This window comes from Apus apus, chromosome 3 (assembly GCF_020740795.1).
Source record: "Apus apus isolate bApuApu2 chromosome 3, bApuApu2.pri.cur, whole genome shotgun sequence".
NCBI classification, from domain to species: domain Eukaryota; kingdom Metazoa; phylum Chordata; class Aves; order Apodiformes; family Apodidae; genus Apus; species Apus apus.
This window is the reverse complement of record NC_067284.1, coordinates 54,411,777-54,437,996: the sequence shown is the minus strand read 5'-3', so window position 1 is coordinate 54,437,996 and position 26,220 is coordinate 54,411,777. Positions and strand designations below refer to the sequence as shown.

The following is a 26,220-nucleotide window of genomic DNA, read 5'->3' as shown; positions in this document are numbered from 1 at the left end:
ATCTTATGAAGAATGCTTGAAGGAGCTGGGAATGTTTAGTTTGAGGAAGAGGAGGCTGAGGGGAGACCTCATCAGTCTCTACAGCTACCTGAAAGGTCACTGTAGAGAGGCTGGTGCTGGTCTCTTCTCACAGGTAATTAGTGACAGCACAAGAGGGAATGGCTTCGAGCTGCAACAGGGGAGGTTTAGACTGGACATTAGGAAAAAAAAAATCACAGGAGTGGTCAGACACTGGAATAGGCTGCCCAGGGAGGTGGTTGAGTCACCATCCCTGGCTGTGTTTAAGGGTTGTTTGGATGTGGTGTTGGTGGATATGGTTCAGGGGAGAAGTCTGTAGAGTAGGGATGATGGTTGGACTCCATGATCCCAAGGGCCTTTTCCAACCTGAATAGTTCTATGATTCTAATTCTTCATCATGCACACCACTGATACACCAAGGTAAGGCAGTATTTCAGACAAAAAAAGATGCTTTACAACTAGTTTTTAAGTTTTTATATCCTTTTCTTATGTATGAGTGGAACTTTTTGTTGTTTTTTTAACACAGTATTTTAACCAAGTCGTGCAGGTCTCATCTTTAAGTGTCAACATCAGCAGGCATCAGTTTAGACGAGTAATTTAACATTTGCATATGGGCAAAGCAGTTTACCTCCTGCAGACTGCAAATTACTAATAATATTGACTATTTCTTTTGTCCCAAAATCGGGTGTCAGATCAGTGTGTGCGGAAGCTCTTGTCCTGGTTTTGTAAATATTACACTTCTTTGACAACTGCAGCACCAGGAACCTGAGACACATTGAATGAAATGCAAACAGATTTATCTGTTAGTAAATAACACCAATTAGATGATGGAAAAACCTGAAATAAAATGGTTCTTGCTTTCTTCAAACTTTCTTCTTCCTCTCAGTTGCATACTGCATTTTTCCTGAGTCGAAAATGAGGAGTTTAGGATGGGGTGGCATTCCTGCGCCCCGGAGTAGCCTTTGTGTGTATCATGGTTGTTGTCACACTGACACCTAATGGCAGATACGAACTAGACTATTACAGCTGATTTCTCAGGGGTGTGTTTTTACCCTGTGTTGTAAGAAGTCCTTTAAATTACAGAAAACAAGTAAGCTTAGGAAATGGACTTCACCTGACTGTGTGGTTAACTTCTGCAGCGCTGGAAACACGGCACCGGTGGGGAGAAGCTGAGAGCACAGTGCCGAAGCAGCATGGCAAAAGCAAGGGAGGGGCTGTGGCATGGGGCTTGGATGCTGCCAAGAGTGATGGGTGACCCTTCACAGAGAGCTCACACAGTTCCCGATGAGAACAAAACCAACAAAGGCTAAAATGAGCTGGTCAAAGTCATCCAATAGGTTGGTGATGGCTGGAAAGGTCTAATTTAATCCAGCCCCTGGCCTGCTGTGTTATTTCTGATCCTGACGAGTGGGCAGCAAAGCTCTCAAACACACAAGGGAACAGGTTGGGACAGTATAGTTGATAATAAGATACAAAAACAAGGCATTGACTAAAGCTCATGCATCCTTCATGAATTTTTGAGAAAATCAGGCATTTTTCCAGAATGTTTTGCTGTTTTTTCTGCTTACTACAATGGTCAGAGCAGAGTGCTGTGGCCCTAGTTCTTCCCTTACATACCTGAGGCTACCACAGTGCGGTCAGTGGAACCATCTGGGCTTACATTGCAGTAGACTATACTCACACGGGTTCTGTATCCAAGGCTGTGAGCTAATCCATCTTGCCATTTGGTGGCTAAAAGCAAGGGCCTAAGGTAAAGCACTTTGTGGCTGTTTTTCTTTGGCCACAACGCATCCCATGAAGTAAAATAAATAATTAATTGTAGCCATACTCTTTCATCTGGTTACTAAAAGTTTTCTATTATTTATGCAGAGGTGTGGTGAAATCTAGAAATTAACTTCAAGTGATGATTCATGAGTTTAGACTGGGTCTCAAATCCTTCCTTCCATGGGTTATGTGGCACAGTCAGAGGGTGAGTTCATGTTAAGGCTTCTGATGGTTCATGATCTTCCAAGTGATTCTGCTAGGGCTATTCTATAAAGTCTCTGGGATTACCCCAGAATCTGCTCTTCACATGGTGTACTTCCAGCATATTTGGGTATCTCCAGGGGGAATTTTCAGCAGTAAGAAAATTAGCAAAGGAAATGACTAAATTTAGCAGAGGCATAAGAATAACTATAGCGTGATGTAGCAGAAAGTAGGTTACATCAAGGAAAAAGTGCAAGCTAGCTGTTGATATGAAACAGTGTTGTATTTCTAAAAAACCTAGAAGTTATGCAGAGGTTTTAAACACAATTTTACAGGCAAAAATACTGTTTTCCACGTTCCTTTACAGTGACAAATTTTAAAATGTCAGTAAAGTGGTTAATCCATGGGATCTAATTAATGTGAGACCCTATACCGTGACTTTTAACTGATCTTGTGGTATGACTCAAAGCTGTGCTCTGAGCCATTGCTGGTGAAGGACAGTAAGAAAGTCCTTGTAAATCCTGCCACTGTTTCCTTACGAGAAGTCCAGGCTGAGCTCTGAGCACTGAGCACCATCCAGACAGGGCTGGTGGAGTCAGGCATGCCAAGTCTCCCTGCTGACATCAATCGCAGCCTTGCAAAGACATTTAAATATGGGCAAGAGCTGGGCAGGGGCAGGGGGGAACTGTGGCCTGACAGAGGGCAGAGAAGCAGGGAGCCTGAGCTCTCAAGGAAGGCACATGTTACAGCCAGGCCCTGCGCTGGGAGGGCAGGAGGCAAAAATCAAGTGGCTGTTGAGTCTTTGGTTATCGTGAAGATGAAAAGGTGGGACCTGCAGAGCACCTGCAGTAAGAAACTAATTATAATGGTCACCATACATGCTTATAAGCTATTATTAATGATATCTTTTCATCATATTATAATATTTTACCATTTCATAATATCAACATTGCAGAGATAACCAATGCTGCTTCACAATCAGTTTTTGAGACTGAATTTTACAGTTTGAAGTCTAGTGTGATTCAGGACTTTTGGGATCTTGAATGCTGTGAAAAGTATTATTGAAGGGCAGATATTACTCATGAATGAGTTCAGGAGTGGCAGCAGTCTCATGGCACTGAGATTTAAAGTGAAAAAAAGTCTCAATGCAGACTAACTAACAGGAAGGATATTTAGGGCAAAGATATTAAAATAGGTGAAACGGAATACAGAGTTTATTTTAAATGAAGGAAAAAATTAACTCTGGATGTACTTACTGCCTTGTATTAGGTGCTTCTGATCAATTTTTCACCAACACTTTTTCTTAAACAGCCCATTACATTTCTTCATCTAGCCAAGTCTAGCACTTTAAGAAGCACAACACTGACAACAGCAATGGGTGGAAAGCTTATTCTTGGGCCCTGCTGAGCTTTTCCCTATGGCTTTCACCAGTGATATCCTGATTAGAATGTCACCAGCCCTGAGCCAGGATTTTACCAGGAACTTGGTTTTGTTAGGCTGAAAGCATTCAACAAGAACTAGCATCAAGTCATCAAACACCTTTGCTTTTGTTGCAGGAATTTTGAGGGGTGAACTGTCAAACAGTCTCTTGTGCAGGAGCCTTTAGAGGAAAACAGCCTCAGCCTCTGATTTTGCTGTGGGCATTTCCATGGTATCCCCACTTAAAGGCCTGTGGTGTGGCTGGGGACTGTAGTGAAAGAGGAGTCAATAAATAAATAGTCTTTCAACATTTCTGTTTGCTTGTTTGATCAGAAACCAGATACGCAGAGGTTCTATTATTTACAAGAGTTGGTCCTTTTGAGCACAGAGAGCTACAGGCTTCTCCTGGTGTTGACTATGCTATATCTGATCACTGTTGCTAAAACTCACCCACATGGGGAATATATGGTGATAATTCTTCAGTGGGCCATTACAAAGAAGACTTAATGTTGAAATATTATAATCAAATGTTAAATTGACACTTTGCATCAGCCCACCATCCTACCTCTTCTCTAATTCCTCTGCTGTCATGCCACTGATGTGATGAATTGCAGCCCTGTCACATCACATTACATTAGGCAGAACAAACAGGACAAAACACATACCAACTGCCATGCAAATATGTGTTTGCCAACTCTTTTCAGCCCGTAGAAATGCAACCAGCGAATTCCCTATCAGAAAACTAGAGGCTCAAGGATGGCTCTAGGGTGTGTGAGACAAACACACCCCTGACACACCATGAACATACAGACACGAAGCTCTCAGCCAGCTACAGCAATTATGAAAACACCTCCTCCTGTGATTATTTCTTGTTCTTTCAGGAAAAAAAAAAAAAAGCAGCAGCAGCAGCAGCAAAGTCTGTGGCTGCTGATGTCATGAAGCAAAATATAAATATGTAATAAGTAATCTAGCACTTGTGTTCAGATTTGGAGCTATTTTTATGACTGGCCAGATTTTGGCTGCGTATGTGTAAACAGAACACCCACTTATGTACACACACACGTGCATTCTATGAGATGTGTGAATATACATTATGTGGCTTTTAACTGCTGTCTTTTAGCCTACATGTGGGCCTTTTGAAGCTAATGGGAGATTTACCAGGGGCTTTTTCACAGAGCTGTAGGCAAGACTGGAATCCAGAACATATGAATATTATACTATAATGATACAGTATAAATAATCTACTTTGACCTACAGTGAATTAGAGGCCATTAAATTTCATCCAGGTATCCTCCATGGAGCCAGAAAAACTTGTGTTTGACTAATGCATAAATTGTATTTGGCTAAAACCTATTTCCCAGAAAGGTATTAATTTATTCTCCATGCACAGACACTTTCCATGCATCAATTTCTTTGATAGTTTGTTTCAACAGTTATTTTAACTATGTGTGCTTTTCATTTAAATATACTTCAATCTATGGGGTCACTGCTGAGAAGTCAAATTCCTACTTAAATTCTGAGCTATAGAGTCAATGGATCCTTGAGTACTGACTTGCTTCTCTTTACTTCAGTGCAATGCCATGGGCATTCCTTCAGGATGTTTTTTGCCCAACTGTTCTTTATCATGTAACATTCTCAGCCAAGGAGTATCTCTATGAATGGTTTTCACTTTTGTAACTTACTTCTTGATATGTTGCCACGGAAAATACATTGTTTACTTTGTAATTAGTGTCATTGATTCTCTACTGTCTATGTGCATCAACTTTGCTGGAGGTTATAGGGATAAGATGGAAATACACTGCAAAGATACCTTGCAATAACCTAGTTGTTAGTAGAATAAATACAGATCAGACACAGAAAATTCCTTTAATTTTCCAGAATTTGGAAATATTGCCCTTTTATTGTTTATAAATCTGTCATAGTATGTGGCTATAGATACAAAAAATTTAACTCCCTAAAGCTAGCTCTTCCAGTTACTGATTTTTCTTTTTTACTACTCAACACATCATTTAAAATGAAGGGGAAAAAAATGGCTAATCTGTGACTTTTTGCTAAGACTTCTTCATCTTGAATATGGCAAAATTTTACTCCTGACAGACATTATAAATTACGAGGATCATTAAAATTGCAATATTAAGAAGAATAGTGTCTTCATTTCAGGCATATAATGGTGCTTTTTAAACCAGGCTCTACAGTGGGCAAGAATATGTCACAACAAAGAAGGTAAAAAAATTGAATGCAATGATTATTCTAAAGCTTGACACAAAACTATAAATCTCTTTCAAGTGAAGATACACAGATCTTTGTGTAGACCTCTGCAGCTAAGCAAACCAGCTAGCCTTTGATGTACTTATAATTATTAGGGGCTGAGGATTATATCTTTAGGCAAAGCTGTCTAGCAGTGGGAAGGTATAGATCAAAACTGACATCATGACACAAGCAAGCGGAGAGGTGAGATGAGGTGGAGTCAAAAATAGTTTGGCTTTACTGTAGACCTTAAGTAAAGCAAACAAGTCCTCAAAAAGAACACAAGGAGGGGAGTAATCAGTGCCTGTAACCTCTCAATAAAGTAAAATCCTCCCTACTAGTTGGAAAACTAAACATGTCATTAACAAAAAAAGGCAGACACCAGAACTAAGAAGAAAATACAGCAGATCCACTTAGTTATATATGGGAAGATACTGTAACATTCCCAATGAGACAGGTATGCCAGGCTGCAAATGCAGAACTACCACCACACCAGGCTTCCATGCCATGAGCACTGGGTGCCACCAGCTCCTCTTGAAACCAGGGGGCTCCAGCAGCCTAAAATCCTCATCCAAAGCCCAATGAAGATGGTGGAAATCTTTTCATTGTGGTTAGTGTCCTCTGTATCAAACGCTGTACGTGGCTTGAGACGTGCAAAATAGTGTTCACATGAGCACGGTTAAATAATTTCAAATTACTATGGATCTTCAAAGACACTCATCTTGTGTGGCACAATATTAAAAAAGTGCTTGTGGAAACTAATTCCTTGCCACAGGTTAACTGCCAATCATACTTAAAAAACTTTTTTCATTAAAAATGTTTTTCTGGCTCTCTGGGGGAAAAGTCACATTATTAGAAAAATAAAAGCAAAGAATCCAGAGGTCTTGACTGACTTAAACTGAAAATCTAAATAAATAAATAGGAGATCTAATACCTACACTGAAGGGAGAAGAACTCCAAAAAAACTGTAGCATAAACAGGTCTCCCCTGAGTCTTTCCAGATTGCAGTTCATCTGTGCATTGGATAATACCTTTTAAGCATGCTATAAACATGTTAGGCAGTGAAATAAAAATAATGCAAGAAATAAAAGGTGAAGATTCTCGGATAACTTGATAGCAAGAGAAAGAAGCGTGTGCCAAGGGAGAGTAGGAAATGAAGAAGGCTTTGTCATCAGTGTCAGAGAGGGTACAAGAGAGAAAGGGAAAAGTCTATTGCTTGACAGATGAAAGGAGTCATTATGGATCAGAAGAGGAACAAGAGTTATCAACTAGGCTAATGCAGGGCCAGAGAAGGTTACAAAAACAGGGGGACGATTCTAAACATGGTCTTGAAATGCAAGCAGGCTTGCTAGGACTGTCAGGAACAGGGGAAGATACGAGCAAATTACAAGTGATTTGGAGGTAGCAGACTGCTTGCAAGACCAGACTGGTATCCCAGACACACTGTATGGAAGACAAAACACTATAGCATGTGTCATTATTATTGCAAACAACATGTAAGCCATTCAATATAAAATACTATCACAGAACTAAGAAGAAATTAGTAAATTCTCCTCTTAAAGTTCAAACTGGTGACATTCCTTGTCAGTACAGTGAAATATTTAGGACCCCTAAATTTTGAATATAATTTTATGAACAGTGTGGGAAGTTAGACCTCAGCCTCTGTGAGAACTGATAAGCTTTCCCATCTCACTTGCAAATATTATGGAATAATTCCAGAAATGTTTTAAAGTTCTATTTTAAGTGGAAAAACCTCAAACAATTCATGAGACATTACTGAACCACCAAAATGTGAATCCCATCTAGCATTTCAGAACAATTATCTCAATATCGTGTTTTCATTAAGATATTTCTGTGCCTAAGCACTGGTGTTACTAATATTCTGAATTTAATTCTAAGTAGAAATACAAGGTTTCCCAATTTGACTTTCAACTTTGCAGCAGTTACCTGTTGTGTCACAACATGAATCCCTTTTGGGTGAAAGCCATTGATTTGAAGGTTAAAATCATCTTGCTAGGCCCTAATGTAATTTGTTGGAAGTTGGCCTTGGGAAACTTTCTGACACTGACTACATATGCTCTTTGTTGGATATTCATTGAGCAATGATGTCTGGAAGGCTGAGTTCCTCACCTCTGTGATCATTATTAGTTGTGGCATTTCTGAACAGGCTGTGCCATGCCAGTTCTTTGCAATTCAAGTTTTACATTAGCAACCTACACTTTACAGTACCGAACAGACACACTCTTCCACTGTGGACAATATTGTTCCAGGAGTGTATATGTGAGGTTACACCCATAAACAGAATTAATTAGTAAGCTACAAATATTGTCAATATTGAAGAAAGTCCTCTCTGTCTTAATCAAGTGAAATGAGGTGCACAGCATACATTTCTAGGCAAGGCTAAATGCGAACTCCCTGACCTCGTTAGGAATGCGTAGACTTACTACAGAAATAACTCAACAGAATATCTTTGGCAAAGGAAACCACAATATCTATGGCCACTGGTCTGCTGATCAAATGGGAGTGGGGAAAGAGGAGACAGTTAAGGCAGTCTATGAGATGTACAATACCATTACTTCGATCTTCGTATGCCTCAAGATGCATTTTCACAGGCTGCCAAACAAAATCTTATGAGAATAATTTTCTTTAGAAGACTTTAATCAGTTGAACAAAACACCTGATTCTGCCAAAATCATAGCAAGCTCACTTGACACTTCATCTTGCTCAGCAATATTCTCACCAAACTCCTATGCTCTTGAAGGTGTTTTATCACATGCACCCAGATATTCTTAGCTTTGAGGGTGGCTTCTTCAAAATGGTGTATAGCAAACACCAATCTTGTAGGAACTGAGAAGAGCTAAAATTTCAGAAAATTTCAAAATAATCCATCTATTTTTATTTTTATCTTGACACATGTGAGACTAATGACTACAGAACCCTGGATGACATCTGTACATTTCAGCTGAAATCATATTGTTGTTCTACATTATTTGTAGGAGCTTGAAACTTTTCCAAAAGTCTAAGTTTGAAATATATTATGTTTGAAGTGAGCCCCGTACACAGAAATATCTTGACAAATTAAATATATCTGGGACAAGATGGAGCACTCTTAAGGGCTTGGGAATCAGCCAGGAGCACTGACTCATGTAATTTTCAAGTAGAGTTGAGATGAATTTTAGGGATGGGCTAGCTCAGGAAATATCATCAGATGTTGACATACAATAATGGTTCACATTTGTATTAATATTGTGATATAAATATAAATATAAATATAAATATATATAAAAATATATATATGTATATATATATATATATATATATATACATATATATATATATATATATATGAACTATGCTGTAGAGAGGCCAGATTTTATCCAGGGAGGTGTTCAGTGTAACTTGGGATCAATAGCACTGATTGCCCCTTGTTTGCTTAGGTTTGCTTGATTGCCTCTGCTTGCTTAGGTTGCTGCCTTCCTGTAGAAGCCTGAAGTGAGTATTCAAGAAGTTTGGGGTTTGATCTGAGAAATGTGACCATTGGTGAACTGAGTGGCTGAAAGCCCCAGAGATCAGGGACTAGATGAAGAGGACTGAGCTTAGGAGATGGTTAGGGGACAAAGACTTGTTTGAAACTGCATTTTAAAGCTTCTGGCTCTGGAATGAGATTTTGTCACCCTCTCAAAATGTTAAATAAACATAGTAATTTACATATAAAGCACTTTTTTTTCCTTTTGTTTTCACTAGGTCCTTCATGCCCCATGGCACTTTTGTTTTTTGCTAAAAACAGATTATGAAATAGAAACATCACCAAGAAAGTATGTTGGAATTAAGTATAATAAAAAAAAAACCTGTGGCTGAGATTTTGCATGTTTAAGGTGGGATCATCCAATCTGCAGTGAAAGGGAGATTCTTGCTTATTTTCATATAAAATGAATTGGATGCAAATTCATTACTGCTTATAGACGAAACTCAGTGACAGTTTGTCCCAGGGGCACTGAAAAGTATTTTAAATTCTGATAGTTAATTATTCAGCAAATGAGAACACTTTAAAGACTTTATCATATAAAATGACTTTAATAATTTATGCTTATAGGGAATTACAAAGGTAACTGTAAGACTGCTCTGAAGGAGGGGAAGGCTGTGTGCCTGCACATTTGTAACTGAATTGTAGTAACACATATCACATCTGATATGCAAGTAAGACTTTGTGATCACCTCAGGTTTCTCCCCTAGCCCTCTTTTATATATATGTCTATAGTATTATATAAGGCTCTCAGTTACCTTAAAAATAGCCTAAATTCAGAAATCTAGGAATAATATTATTTTGCAAGGAACTGAAGAAAAACACAGATTAGTGCTTAAATTTTCTGGGTTAAGTGCAAAAGAATAGATAATTATCAGATACAAGTCTTGTTATATTAGGTGCAGAGGACAACTACCTAAGCAACAGAAGAACAGAAAGCAAGGGAGATGTAACTGTATGCTTTAAAGAGTGCCTGAAAGAGATGACCTAAACAAATGCCAGGTTTGGCAATTCTTGTGGTGAAAGGGCTTACTCAAAAGGCCCAGTTGCAGTGCAAAAAATGCTCAGAGTGACTTAAGCTTGAAAATAAGAGACCCTGAAGGGAAGAGTTCAGGAGAGGCACTGCTTGATTTCTACTCTGCTGGAGAGGGAAGGTGATACTCTGTTGCGCAGCCTTGGAAGTCATGGATTTATACAAAATATAAAAATAAGTATTTATACAAAATATAGAAATAAATGCACATACCACCTCTCTGCATTTCTCATAGATTTGAATGGCATTTGCTTGTATGCTCTGGGTAAACACCAAAGACGTACAGTTCTAAAATCATCCTATTACCCAAGATCTCAAAGGTTTTGTGACTCCTTCTGAGTTTTAATTACATTCTGCTTCTTGGCATGGGACAAGGACAAAAGCTCAGTGATTTCCTCTAATAGTCAAAGATGCAGCAGAATAAGCAAAACAGCACTGTGCATATTTCATGCACGATTTTTGTTCTTTCCCCCCCTCTTTGTCTACTTTCTCTTTGCTGGAGGTCAGCTACCTAGACTTTGATTCCTTCTGCTTGGTTTGTGCTATAGGGCCTAAATCAGAATAGTCTGTGTATTTGCATACATATCTTCATGACAATTCAGAAAAAACACAAGGAGAAAGGGAATGAGTTAGGAGTTCCCCTGCCTGAAAAGTTGTCTGTGTTTGAGCTATGCAACAGCAAGAATCCCACTGCATGCAAAACTATTACTTTAAAGCCAGGATATGAGCCCGTGCTCACATGGGTAAATGTTTCAACTGAATGTTGCTAAAGCATTCATGATGTGACTCCAGTTACTGACAGTGTGAATGGTCAAATCTTTAGAAGTGAATGAAATTGCCATAGCTGGCCTTTAACACGGGTATGAACAAAGATTTTCAGATTCAGTCCCTTACTTCTTGCACTCAGTACACTTTGTATAGATTGAACTTTTCTATATAACCATAGTATAAATATTTTTAGCTTTGTAACATTGACACAATCCTCACCTGGGTACTGAAAGCAAAGCTGTTATTTTTAAAAGCCTCCCTCTTTAGTTATGAAAATAAAAATACTGTCTCGCTTTCAAATAAAACAATGCAACTGAAACAATACCGCCCCTACAAATCTAACATGGTGTTGTACAGGACAAGTATTGATTAAAACAAAAAAAGGCTTTTTAAACATCAGTAACTCTTACCAATTCCAGTAGTTATTGATTCTGCATCAATGTCATTAGCCTTTTTCTTTGCCACTTCAGCTAGTGTCAATTCACCCTTATCTAGTGCAAGGTAGTGGATGTCCTTTGGAAATAAAAGAGAAAAAAAAAAAAAGATTAATCTAAAATTAATCTCATAGGAGTAACAAAAGGGATTTTGAGAGAAAGAGGTTCTTTTATTATTTAGATCACAAACACAGATGGAACTGATGAACCTACCATTACATTTTAATTCCCTTCCAATGCAAATTTATTATCTTACTTGTGCTGTTGAATACAGCAATGAATACAACACTGACCAATCACGCACTGATAAAAGTGAAGCTATTGACTCAGTGTATGAAAGAAACCAATCTGTCTGCTTTCAAGGTAACTTCTGTTGGTGCAACATGAATTAAAAGAGGGTTAATAGGAGGTGGCTCTGTGTAAACCAGATCTGAAGTACTGGAACTTCTCTGGCTCACAGCCCCTATTTGAAGTGTCTTAAGGCTTCCAACTAGTACATGTGGTTTGGGATAAAGCTCTTCTGGGACTAATTTTTGTTCAGAGTTTGTCATGTTACACTTACTGTTCTCTGAGTAAGGCCATGGTGGTCCTCCTTGTGCTGATATTGGAGGTAATGAGAGCAACAATGGTTGCTTAATAGTTTTAACACCCAAGCAGGTGACATGATTCCTTGGACCACAAGGGGCTTTCCAAAACTGTTGTCATCTAGCCTGAATAGTTGCCAATACTCTGCATCTAGTCCTCCGTCTAGGGTTAAAAATCAGAGGGCTGCAGCAGGGGAGAATTGCAGGGCTTTTTATTGTGTGTTAACCTTTGAGGTGAAAACTACTTGTAGTGCATAAAGCACAATTTGTGGGACAATATATTCCCACTGACAAATTACAGTCTCACTGCTTTTAGTTTTGGCCCCTGAAGTAAAGTTTTATCCTTGACCATTAATAGAGAGACAATTAACCTCTTTCTCCTTTGGTATCACAGCCCCAGGCTGCTCTGTGCATGAACTGAGACATATGAAGTGAGGGAAACCCAAGAACAGTAAGCAAAGTTTTTATTCTCCACTTTATTGAAGAGGCTATTTGGTATCCAAAGATTTAAGTAATTCCTGGCCATTGTTCTGCAATCTATCTGGATGCAGGAATTTGAAGGAAAAAGGAGTATTTGCTGGAAATATTGACCTCTCCATACCATAAAAGCAACTATATTCTCACTAATGCAGAAGATTTCACACTTCTCAGGATGAGTTCACTGACACAACCAGTAAGACAGAAACTTTTACAAGAAAAAGTGACATTAACCTAGAAAGAGAAGCTAGATGAAAAAAGTGAGCGTAATAGTGTTAGGAGAAAAATATACTGCTATTATTATCCCCACATTTAATAATAATTATCATAGAAAGATTAAAAAAAAAAAAAAAAAAGCAATCTGAGAAGGTTAGGGAAACTGAGAGCAATTACACAGGAAAATCTGGCACTGACTTGCAGGGTCCCAGCAGTCTGCAGGAGATGACAACATTTTTTAATTACAGTCACAGGTGGGACTTAAAAAATGTGTAAGTGTCTTGGAGCAAAGTAATGAATTACGAACTTGCTGCGAACTCTGTACTTCCTCTCTTTGTAGGTCTAGCAGGGCTGTCAGGAGAAAAGGGCCTGAGTAGCAAGGTATGATTTCTATGAAGATTAAACAGTAGATATTGTCAGCTTATTTAGATAACAATAGAAAACCCAAGGGCTCTTGAACAAGTCTGAACTTACAAAGATTTGAATGTATAGGCAGTTTGTGTTCACTAATTTAAAAATGTATTCTGACTATGCTTAATGACTGTCTTTTTGTAGCTCAAACAACTAAGAGAAGTATCGTTTACTTTACTTTGATTTTAAATAATAAACTAGGGGAGGGGATGGAAACAACTGCAGAAAATGACAAAGTTCTCTTAGTTCAGAGGCTGTGTATACTTAGACATCTGTTACTTTCAGATCTTGGTTTTGCCCTTGTTTTCTGAGGAAAGAAAAGTAAAGATGCTTCGTATCTATTGCTAACAGGGGTTAGGATATAGCAGTGGACTGGTAGGTGGCTTTCCTTCTGGTTCCTCTTATCTCTATCTCTAAACAAGCCTCAGAAAGAAAAGATTACTGATATAAAAACTCCTAATTAGACAATTTCATATCAAATGTAGGTGTTGCTCATCATATAAGCCAGCAAAAATTGATTTTTTTCTAAGAATTTATAACACTGAGTAGAATAAAACTAGAAAACAAACAAAAGAGAAAGGAGCATTGGATTACAGGGTGCCTTACAGAATTACAGAAAAAAAAATAAATAGCTGAATTAGAGAGAGTTTTCACACAGTTATCTAAAGAATTTATCAGTCCAAAGATCACACCCTTCTCAAAAGCAATGGTGACAATAAAAACAATTTCTAGCTGCTTATCAGGAGTTTGCTGAAAGGGCTGTGTTTCATCATTTAACATTTTGATTACTTTTTGGACTACTTCCTTTTTACCCTCATCTTTGTGACTCACAGAGCTGGCCCTCGGTGAGCAGAAGTCATTTGGAACACTGATGTGCATTTGTCTATAGGATATTTCTGGGCAAAATTCCAACGTTTCTTCGAAACATGCACTTTCCTCATCAGTGTATCACCCAAGATCTGACAGTTTTATTAAAGTGTCTTTTGCTTGCATTTTTTTGCTACCTTTGGTACGTGTGATGGCCTTTTGAATTTCCAGCAGCTGAGAGCTAGAGCATACTACAAAAGGATTTCAGGCTAACAAACCTTCTATTGCTTGATCTTTTCTGTCACAGATTGGATCAGTCACTGTCCAATAAATGTAGCTGTTGTTCATGATATGATGTCCTTTGCAGTTTCATTTTTTTATTGAACTTTGTAGGAGATGATAATAATTGATGGACTTGGATATGACGTGAGGGTAAAGCTTATGGAGAGACACAGCAGTGCATGTGTGTCATTATGGCATCACACTAGTGACGCTATAGCTACAGGACTAACTTTTAAGCCTTGTTTGTTGTGTTTTGTTTTTTTTTTTTTCCTTTTCTTTGAAAGAAATGAACCCTCAGAGAGCATTCTCTCAAACTTCTTTGCAATCTCAGAATAAATTACAGGAATGCTGCAGAGCCCTGTTTAGAGATGCTCTGGATAAATTGTTCAAGAAACAGGCCGTTTCCTTAGAAATTTCAGAAGATGAGTATTCAATGTTTGGATACTCCTCAGCTTCTGCTATATCTGCTCCTTTCTGTCCTGTTTTGTTCCTTTTCTGTTTCCCTTTAATAAACAGATTTTTTTCTTTCCTGTTTTGCTTACGTAATCAGGTATCTTTCTTTAGTCTTTTTTTTTTTCTTGAAATCCCATTAAATTAACTGGGAATAAGATGACGTGACTCCTAGATGCATCTGGAGCCGAATTCATTTTTAAATGCATTTGGTTGGTCTGTAAAACAACAGTACAAATAATTGACCTCTATATTAGTTATTCATACTGTGCACAATTATAAATGCTTTAAATATAGGTAATATCAAGTTGTATGTTATTAATTGCATTTTGACCTACATAAACAAATTATCCAGTGTTAAGCAGAAGTGAAGGATACACAAACCTTGCTTAGCAATAGTATTGCTTTAATAATATCTAGAAGGATTGTAAGCTTTCAGGGAACAGGCTAATTTTCACCCAGTATTTAGTGTAATGAAGCCATATTCTTTAGAAATTGCTGTGCACAAATTAGTACTTTTTATAACCAATGCACTTTTAAACTTCTTGAGTCCTATATTTAATAGTCTTGCAGCAGTGCCATTGTTAGCTTATTGTACAGTTTGTTCTTTAGTACTGTACTTACGAGATGAACTAGGAAAAGGACATTTCCCCAGAGGAGGCAGCGAGTTAACAGGATTTGAAAAGGTAGGTGTGTGTACTGCTCATTGCAGGATTTAGGAGAAACTATGAGGAATCTCAATGGTAATGCAAGCAGAACGAGGATAATATAGAACTGGTTCTTATCTCATAGCCATGTAATCCAGGAGAAACTGTGTGGAAATATATATTTATTATTCTATGATTCTATGTTTCAGAGCATTGGTGAGATGATAAATGGAGAGTAGGTGTTGAGAGGGGAAAGGAGAATTAAGAAGAGTAGGAAAGGAGTTAATTTCTCTGTGAATATTGAACCTCCTCTTGAAGAAAGCTGAAGAACCTTTTTCTTGAGAGGACGACATGGTATCACTTGTGGAGCCTGGTACTGACAGTCCCTCCCTCTTGTTAGCAGCTTTGCACCCATCTCTTGACTCAACACTGGTGTTCCGCCCCTGGGACAGAGGTGCTCCCTTGGTCCTGCTGCTAGTGCAGGGGAGGAAAGAGAACAAGATAATGTAGGAAATGCTCTCAGCTCTACGAGAGAGGGCCCTTGAGGCAGCAGGCCAAATACTGGGTCATTTGTTCTGCCAGAATGGCTGAAATTACTTGGGGAGAATTTATTATCTGTATGGTGGGAGACCCCCTGACAAAAAGCTATGACCTGCCACAGGTATGTTACAGTCTGAATCTTATATGTTGCTGCAGGAGTGCTTCACTTGATTAGGTGTAAAATTTGCATTGAAGAAGTTACATTCCATAAAAAGAGAAAAGGAAAAAGAGGAGCTAAAAAGAGGAAAAATGGAGGAGAGTAAACATAAAACATGTAATGAATTTCCTAAAAGTCTGACATTTCCATCATATTATTTACATGCATACTTAGAAAAGTTTATCGCAGTATTCACATCTTTCTAATTAGATGGAACAAGCCAGATGATTAGAGCTGTGAAAAAAACATCAAAAGGTTCGCACAACTTTTTATATAATTAGAAGGTAATTTTCATAACCCATAAAAGCAGGATTTAATTGTGTAATTTAACATACAATTTAAATATCAAGATCAAACTAGCAGGGCAAGTGACTTAATGGGATAAATGATATTAACATCTAGTGTCAAAGCTTAATTTAAACAACAGAATGCCTTCATTATGCAAAAGAGTCGAGCAAACTGAATCTTTCAAAGGGCCTTTTTTTCAACAAGCCCCTTTCCTATTGTTTCTTTGAAAACAATGAAATCAGCTGTGGAGCAGCAACATGCTGAGAGACTAGGAAAGCACGATTGGCTTTGTCCATCTGACCTCACTGTGACATTGTGGTGCAAGATCTTATAAAACAAGAGCCTCCTGCAGAGCTCACACAGAGGACCTTTTAAGAGCTGGTTAATTTTACTTTTGTAGCTAATTAAATGGGAGGGGGCAGAGAGTGCATGAATTGTAAAAACCCTTGGGTTGATGCTGCTGAGCTTTGTTGTTTTAAAAGTACCTGTAGAAGCGTTCATAATTTGTCACTTTTCACAAAACCCAAAGAGACAAACTAAGAGCATTCAGGATCCCCAGGATACGGCCAGCTCTTGTGTCCAGGACTCAGCAGCTGCACTTCTTAAAGGAACAGATTAGAAACGTATAAGCTTATTAGAGTGAAAGATGACATTCACCCACATCAGGACAGATGAAGAAGGGGAAAGTTCAAAAACATATACATTCATTCCTAGAAAATAAAGAATAGCCTTTAGACCACGCTAGGGAAAATGTCAATGACTCTAAAGATACTCAGTTCCCGTTGATGATTTTCATGATGGCAAAGGGCAAGCCAGGTAGAATAGTTCTGTCTTCAGTAGGTGTCTAAGACTGCAAATGACACAGATCCCTTTTAACCTGCACAAAAGCTGCCAACTAACATCCTGACAACAGCCTCAGTCTCCAGAAATGACTCACCATAAACAAGTCCCGAGCACCTATGTCAACAGCTAGCAGAAAAGCTTTTTCAAATCTCTGATACCTGCAAGGAAAAGGAAACATGTCACTTGCTGAGGATAATTTAAGAGCTACATCAAATTTTGTTAATGGGCAGATTAAGTCCTTCAATTCTCAACAAAAGTGATGCCAGAGCTCTACTGGGGAAACTTGCTACACTCGGATTGCAAAACTATGAGATAGGACAGTGACTACCCTTAACCTTAACTGTTAAAAACCTTCAGCAAATTTCAGTGTTCAGTGTCAAGTCCCATCACATCTAGTTGAATCTGAAGGGAGCTGAAAGTACTGTAGATTGTAGCAAGCTGATCCTTTGAAAGACACCAGACGCAACATATATAAATGCCAGCCCAAATAACACTGGTAGAAACCTCAAAATCCCCTACACAAAAGACTAATCTCAAATCTCACAAGGCTTCAGAGGTCCTTTTAGAAGTTTGCACGAAGTTTTGTCCTCAGAGACCCTCAGGACAGCTCTCTGAAGATGATCATCCAGTTGAGTCATGCTAAACAGTTACAAATCCCCAGGGACTGAAAAAGGTAGGGTGTAATGTTGCTTTGCCTCCTAACTCCCTCAGCCCAGTGTTATCATAGACTCCTGAGAATTTTCTGAGAATCCTATGGTGAAGAAGATTGTGTCAATGAGGTAAAACAAGGGGAAAAAACCACAAAATTCACAAGCTGAAATTACCTCTAGACAGCACCACCTGAGCATCACCTAGAGATGCAGTAGAGAAGGATGGCAGTAGCGTGCACGTGGAACTTCACCTTTACCATGGTTCAGGAGGACTGTATCATGGCATACCAAGATCATTACTTTGGTGGGTTGAGGGCTTGCTGAACAACAGCTCCTTCTGTTTGTAATGGCACAGACTGCCACGTTCTTCCTACTCAGAGACCATACACCATCTCCTAGCAAATACCTCCATGGGATGGAGATACTGTGGAAGGCTGCATATATTATCTTGTTTTCAATTCTTGGGAATTCCACAGAAGCGGGAGGAAACAAGCAATTAATCAGAACCTCTCTGAGAATATTTACTACACTGCACTAGGAAATGCTAATCGCAGCTGGAATTCTGCACTGGGCTAATGCCTCTCTTAAACTAGGTGTAGATAACCACTATGTGACAATCCATCTGTACTGTGGGAAAGTGACTCTGTTTGTAAACATTTTCTCCTGCTGTACACTTTACACTATTTAAAAATGCCTACAAAACCAGATTTGGTGATTATTTTTAGATATGCAAAACAAAAAAATAACTAAACTTTGTTTCAGTTGTGAAGTAAAAGATTGATCCCTTGTAGAATGATTTCTATATTTTCCCATTGCTGAAAATTTCACCTGTTACCAATTTCAACAGTAGATCAGTTGTAGATGCTTGAAGTTTAGGAAGATTACTTCTCTGCCCCAGCAGGGAAAAAACAGCATTGTGATTTCTCAGTGTGAGAAAGGTGTAGTTTCTGCTTGCCCAATGAATATTGTCCAACAGCATCATATGGATGCCAGTATTTATAGTTTGGTAGCTTGAGGGTATCTCAGGAAAGAGTGGGCAATGCTGTAGCTCTTATTCAGGCCAGTGTAAGCACAGGAGAAACATGGGAATCCTCCTTCCTCTCAGTGGGTGAAGGAGTCCCATATGATGTCCTCTACTGGGACTCAATTCCTGGCCAAAGCCTGGGTGGTTTTCTGCCTCCCTCTTGCTACAGCCTCATTGCTCTCTTCTACAGCATATTTGGAATGGTCCAGCACATTGCAAGACAGAGCTGGTGAGGACTTTTCCTCTAGGTATAACATTTGTGACGAGAATGAATAATATTTTAGCTTACGTAGAAAAGGAAATGCACTCTCTAGCTGAGGTTCCTAAGAGCTGGAGTGAGGAGTCCTTTCCTCCCTAACGCTAATCTCCCTGCTGTATCTTCCAAGCACTAATTTGCAGCCCTCCTCACAGAACCTGTTTAAGGAAGGGGAAGAGATGAATTAAGGTTAACTTCTTGAACACTGGGCAGTGCACCACTGTTTTATCATGCACATCTGAGAATCTGAAGCTTTTCAATGTGCTTTCTATGAAGGATTTTCCATTAAAATACATTGTGTTGTAACGCTGCTTCTGAAGCTATGCTTTAAATAAGACAAATATGTACGTTAAAATATGTGTATCTGAAATAGCTATCACATATATCTTTTTCCAGCACATTTTTCTTTTCAATTATAGATTAAATACACATTCTTAGTATTTAGAGGGGAAACTGGAAACCAAAGAGAAACCGGCTATACAACTAGCTAAAAAAAGTCTGCATCATTATTTTGTTTTTCCAAAGTTATAACTATACAGACTATTTGAATGACATAAGCTTTAGCCAAGGCAAAAATGCCAGCAATCAAAAAATAGACAGTAACTTTTTCATTTGATTGACCTGCAGAATGGAACCATGACCTTAAAACTATCATTTCTCTGCTGTTTCACAAGATTTTAATTTTTTTCCTTTAATCAACATCACATACTTCAGTTTCATTATGGCCCCTATTAATAAAACTGTGAAGTTAGCTCATTGTTTTCACATCTGTGCTGGGGGAAGAAAAGGAGAATGGGGGGAAATATTATCCCAGAAATGCTCTTCACAAAACAAAAGAGCTGGAGATAGCTTTCACAGATACTTCATAAATTATCATAAATTGAATTTCTTTAACGTGCAGGTTTCAAACAAGTGGAACAAGTTTGCATTACTTGGAGAAAGAGTATTAAATCAGTCAAGAATGTCCAGGATTTTTTTAAATTAGCTTCACTAGAAGATACTTGTTATTTTGAGTCTCTTTGGCATGGAAGCTGTGTTGGTTTTATTCTACAGGAACAATCAGAGGGAGTCCCGTACAGCGTGAGACCTCAAGCTAATAATGTCCATTTTTTAAGCATGTTCTGTTGTGGGAAAACCACTTGCTATTGCTAGCACACCTCACTTACACTTCATCAACTCTTCAAACAAAGAAAACAAACCCAAGCAAAACACCTTCTCTTTTGTTCTTGAGCTACAATTACATGGTACAATATTTGCTTTCTAAAATGGCATCTACAGGGTACTGGTCTTGAAGTGAGTGTCTTCCCACCCCCGCCTCCGCCTTGTTACTTATTGCTTGCTTCACAATAACCCCAGCAATCAAGACTTACATGTCTCTTGAAAAAGAGAGATAAGGAAATCTGCCTGTAAACCATGAAGTTCAGCCACTTGTTTGGTCAAAGTGACAGGCAACAGAAGTATGACCTTCAAGATTAAAACTCACAAACTGTGATTAACTATATAGGACAGATAGGAAAACATTTCCTTGTAAGCTGTTTAGAACATACAACATTAAGTTCAAATTCTCCTATAATAAAATAATACTATTATATATACTTATGCAATCTTTCTACATATCCTAAAAAAATTTAAAAATATGGCTATTAGTATGTTGGTTGTATGGACAAGGAAACAAAGGGGAAATATGAGAGATAAGACAAGCATCATGTCAATAATGGTCGACACTGAGAAGAATTCAGACCTGCTTTCCATGGTGAAGGGGCAGACCTGCTGCCTGCTGATATTTTGAGAATGTCACTTAACTGTACAGATGCCAGGACAGCGTTTAACTTTTAAATAAAATACATAAATTTGAAAAAAAATATTTCTCTATTAACTTCAGAGAGGATCTTCTTTTCACTGACATACATAAAAGGAGAATCAAATTCCCAGGGTTCCCTCCTGTTGGAATCTCAAGAAATAAGGGTCATTTTAAACACTGTAGATGTGCACAGATTACAGCCTGCAGATAAGACATCTTCAGTTTTTATGAGAGGTTCTACAATTACATCAACAGGCAGAATTTTGTCTTTTGTATTCCACAATGCCTAAATTGAGATACACTTAACTACTTATAGCTAGATACACATTTTTCAGGCAGAAAATGGTCAACTTGAAAATATTTACAATATTTACCTATAATATTAAAATATCTCATAAGAAGTCCAGGAACCAGAAAAAAAAATCATGTGAAGGGAGGAGGAAGGGAAGAGCTCATGCAAGCAAGAGAGAAATATAGTGCAAAAAAGATGGAAACATTTCTTTAGGGACTAGTTACAACCAACAAGCCTTCTTAGACATGCCCATCAACCATGTAAGCATATTCCTTGTGTTGGGCTGATAAAGGAGGGCTGCAGCAGTTTTTTTCCTTGTCTTCAATAAGGGTACACAACATTTAGAAAATAATCTGCAGGGGAAGAGCTGTGGCACAAATAATATTTATAAGGCGAACCTTTTTAATGGAAGAAATTTCAGAGGCATCCTCATCTCACAGTCCAATCATGGGTGATATGCATTCAAAAAGTGAATATTAAATATGCACTGAGCAAACAGAACAGGAAAAAAAAACCTGAAATAATTTACATGTAATCAAACTACAAGTTTTAATTGTTCAGTATTCTGTGATGCATATTCAGATTTTAAAGTATTCAGAATATCAATCAAGTGTTTACTAACATCAAGCAATTGTATTTAAGCATACAAAACAGATGATGAAAATGTGTGCAATCAGCTACAGCTCCCAACATTTACTGCAGGGTTTACATGATCCTTTTAATTCAGTTATTTCATTTAATATTTCAATTTAATAGCTCATTCTTTCATTCAATTTCTAGGCATCTTGCCCACTTCTTAAACACAATAATAATCATTATTCATAAAAGGAGCCGTTTCCCGTAAGTTCTCATATCAGCAATTTTTGGAACAGAAATGGTTTTCATGCTTTTTTTCCCCTCAAAAAATGTTGTTATTATCAGAAGTATTTTCCTTTTAAATTAGACAATATTAAAATTAAGAATGATGTCTGTAAAATGACTCTGCACCCTCTTTCAATGGAATTCTAAGGCAGAATAATTAGAGATTATCAGGTTAAAGAATGCAAAATGTTTTCAACCAACTGTTGAATATCACAGTATTGATTTAGATATATAGTTTTATTTCAGAATAGAGCTTCAGAACCCATTTAAAAAACCTTGTCCCAGGACTTAATGTCTTACATATTTCACATGAAAAATATTGGTGTGTGATGAAGCCAGGTATAGATGACATGACTTCAGCATATCCTTAAAATGACAACCCTCATATTCTATTGACCTTCAGGGATGTATTTTAAAGTAAAATTTCAGTAAATTCAGGACACCTTATTTTAAATAAGCCAGTTGCAGAGAAAATCAGATGACTGAATGCAGCCTGAAGACCAGGAACTCTCCAAAGAATCTATCTTTCCTTCTCTCCCCAGACTGTGAGCTTGTGTTTAAGAACTGCATGATTTGAGTGACTTGGTCTCATAATTTTTGAATTTACTTGATACTCTCCTTTTATTTGTTTGGATAATGAATCTGGAAAACAGGTTATCCCTAATACTATTGATCTCCTTTGGCAAAAATCAATGAATTGCTGGGTATTAGTTTATTGCAGGTAGACTATTTAAAAACCAAGGTATGTGCAAAGGCATACCAGAATTTTCACATATCACAATCAGAAAAGCAAACCATAATTGCTGCTTTTTAAAAGAAAATATTCCATGAGCAGCAGAGTACTGTTGATTAGTTTCCTGTGCTTCCTTCTATACAGGCACAGTAACTCTACCTGTTCCCTGTGTGCCCTGCCAACATAAACTCCTCCCAGCAGGGAATATTCAGCTCCCTCCCAACAATGGTTTGAGCATGAAGCAACTTAGACTGTGCTTGGTGTTAGCAATGTCTCCATTGGCAGAACATGTATCTGCTGTTGCTTTTTGTGATGGAGATAATTACTTGCATCCTGTTTAACCCTCACTGGTTGCTGATTTTCACAAAACTGGTAGGCATTTGTTGTTTATTTCTGAGACTTCTACTCTCTGTGAAGTTGGTTGAGATTCACCAATGATTCTCTAAGTCAGTGTAATGACAGAGGAATCAACAGACGCATTGGTAAGTTACGACCTCTAAGATGCTAGTAGTATTATTTTGCCTACCTCCTGCTACTATGAACTCTTCTAAACAGGACAAAGAAACCTCTGAAGGGCATCCACAACCTTGTTGCCTTCTAAAATACTCTCATATTGACAAAGAGAAAGTGCTGCAGAGCACACCAAAGGCTGATGGAGAAACAGCCACCAGGTCTATTTGCATGTGAGTCAAGGGGATAATCTTCTGAATTGTATTTTAGATGCAGAAGCTGTGAAGGTTGACCAGGTATAATCTATACATCCCCTCAGGCCCAAATTTAGCAAAGCATTAATGTATGGGTTTATGACCTATAATTTTCTATGGGCCCTAAATATGGGCATGTTAAGTGAAGTGCTGGATTTGGGGCCTGAGTTGCTTGTTTAAAAATAATTCCCTTATGGAACATTTCAAAGGTCATAAACAAAAATTTTACAAGTAAAAGTTAGTGAATAATCATGAGAAAATTTCAGATGGACACAAATAGCTCAAGTTTCCCAAAATCTGTTACTTAAACCATATTGTGTAAATTCTGTGTCTCTGAAATAAAGGAATTCCACCTGTAACATTATAGATTGTTAAGCATAGAACCGAATGCCCGTCACATCAAAGGGTGCCCTCTGGTATGAAGGAAGAAAACAAACAAACCAACCAAATTAAAAAAATAGGAGGAAAGAGAAAGCTAATAAGAGGAGCCAGACAGTATGACTCCCTGGCCAGAGAAAGCCCTTGAGGGCTGTAACTGGCTGTGAATCTTGAACATGTTCCCAAACTGAAAAAAAAAATCTTACCATGTGATTCCTATCTTCTAGGATGATACTCTGCTCTAGGAAACCTAAGTTAATTATTGTGTGAAATACTTCAGATTACTCTATGTTAAATACAAATCCTTCTTCTCAGAACAGACTTACAGACTTTTTAGGTTCAAAGAAAAGCTATTCAGGCATTTTTGAGTCAGATTTTTCAAGTGAACAAAGTTAATTTTTGAATGAAGTTGTTTACTAAGAAGGCACCATTTGAACTTTAAAAATACATATTTAGTAAGAAATGTATGAAATATTCTAGAAAAGGAGTAGTTTTTAGCTATTAAAAAAGCTACATAATTTATCTGTTGACCTTTGCTCTATTAACTATAAAATAGCACTAGCTTAAGACTATAAAACTGTCTTACATGTAAGTATTAGTCAACAGACCCTGATCCTATAAACACTTGTGTCACACACTTCCTGTGTGATGTTGGTCAACCATGTTAGCCTGAAGTCTTGGAGAATGGGGTTAGCCACTGAAAAGGATGACTGTTGGAAGCAACAGGAACGTTTTCCTAATGTGTAGCATAATTAATTCATGTCTGCTAAGTGCTCTGAGTTTCAATAGTAGGTGCTGTAACAGTCTGGAGAACAACAATTTATTACTATTATAAACTATTATTACAAAAATTGAAACCATGAGAGTTTGTTTCTCTTTGAACTAGATTCAGTTTTTTCTTATAATGTGTACTTCCTTTGAATTTCCCACACTCTGTATTTTCCTTTTTCATACTAATTTTCCTTCAAAAGAATGTTTTTTGTTGCCATAGCAATATTTCCCTACCTTGCAATTTTATCATAGTGGCTTTTCTTTGGGTTTCTCAGTGCTCCAATGAACACCCACCTAGCCAACCAAGCTTCCCCACATCCCTAAACCTCTCTGTTCCCCCAACCTCTTACTACTTAGCAGCTTCTCAATAGTCTGTCTTTATCTTTAAATACAGAGACACTCCAACATACTCTTCCAAAGTACTCTGGACTAAAAACAGATGTTAATTAAAAATGCTGATAAGAGTCAGTGACATCTGTTGTTTCACATTTATGTTACTCAACCCTGTCTGTTAAATCCTAGCCTTTATTACATTAATTCACTTCTGCTTTTCTCCTTTTCCAGCTTTATCCCTCTCACTCTGCTGATCATGTAAACTCAACAGTATGTCATGAAAGCTGGATTTTATTACGCAAACATATCAGCATGTCTACACACTAAAGACAGCTCTTTAACAGAGGCCCAGTATCCTCGCCCTGGTTAAGGATGAGTTGATGTCTCTATAATATAACCCTATCGTATATGTTTGATATCTCTGCAATTTTAAACTACAGCAGATGAAAATTTGGTATTAAAGTTAAGATGAAGAGGCCCTTTTCCTCCTTGCCTTTCCATGAGGTACAGGGAAAATTCTCCCTCATGTCTGACATTGGAGAAGTTGTGTTTTTTTAGTGCTAAGACTTCTTGGAAAAAAATATACTAGCTCAGTATTTTCTAAAGCTGGCTGCCAAAAGATAAATATTAAATTACAAAGTCATGGTGCTAGGCCAAATTTTGAACCACTTGTTGAGTCACAGGTGCCAGTATGCTTGCTTTTTCTATCTAGGCTTGTCAATACTCAATATTATTTCTTTATAATAAAATAATGCAGTGGTAATGCTCATAAAATTCCCACACATACAAACTCCATTTCAGCAAATACAACCACAGGAGAGCCAGACAAGAAATTCTCAAGAATTTTGTTCCTATGAATTTTGGCACATTTTTGATGGAGAAAATGGAAAACTAATTAGTATTTTCTGCTCTTTCTGCACAGAGTCAAGTGCAAGGACATCAAAAGTAAGAATGACCATTTGCTCAGACCAAAGGCATACCTAAGATCTTGCCAACAACTAGGCACCTAGGAAAGAATATAAGAATAGGGCTAGCATACAGTGATACTTCCTTAAGTAGTCTCCCAGTCTCCAACAATTTGTGGTTCAGGTATTTGCTGAGCTGGAGGTGGTTTCTGTGTTAGTATTCCTCAGTGAATTTCTCTTCCCTGAACCTTGCTTTTCAACTCATACAATTTTATCATCCACAACATCCTGTGGTAAGCAGCTTCATATTTTAATTATATGTTAGGTGAAGAATCACTATATTTTGAAACAGCCATGTGCTAGCTTCAACTGATGACCTCTAGTTTTTGTATTAGAAGCAGCA

At 37.8% G+C, this 26,220-nt stretch overlaps 1 protein-coding gene across 6 annotated transcripts in view; it reads right to left on the bottom strand.

Annotated features, from left to right (window-relative positions):
* The window catches only part of WDPCP (WD repeat containing planar cell polarity effector), a 154,351-nt gene that overhangs the window by 31,535 nt on the left and 96,596 nt on the right, over positions 1-26,220 (bottom strand). For all 6 annotated transcript variants that reach the window (XM_051614937.1, XM_051614941.1, XM_051614940.1 and 3 more), the window contains 2 exons: positions 17,204-17,267; positions 11,384-11,486 (listed from right to left, as the gene is read on the bottom strand). In XM_051614937.1, the coding sequence (XP_051470897.1) occupies positions 11,384-11,486; positions 17,204-17,267 (167 nt within the window). The remainder of the gene's footprint in view (positions 1-11,383; positions 11,487-17,203; positions 17,268-26,220) is intronic.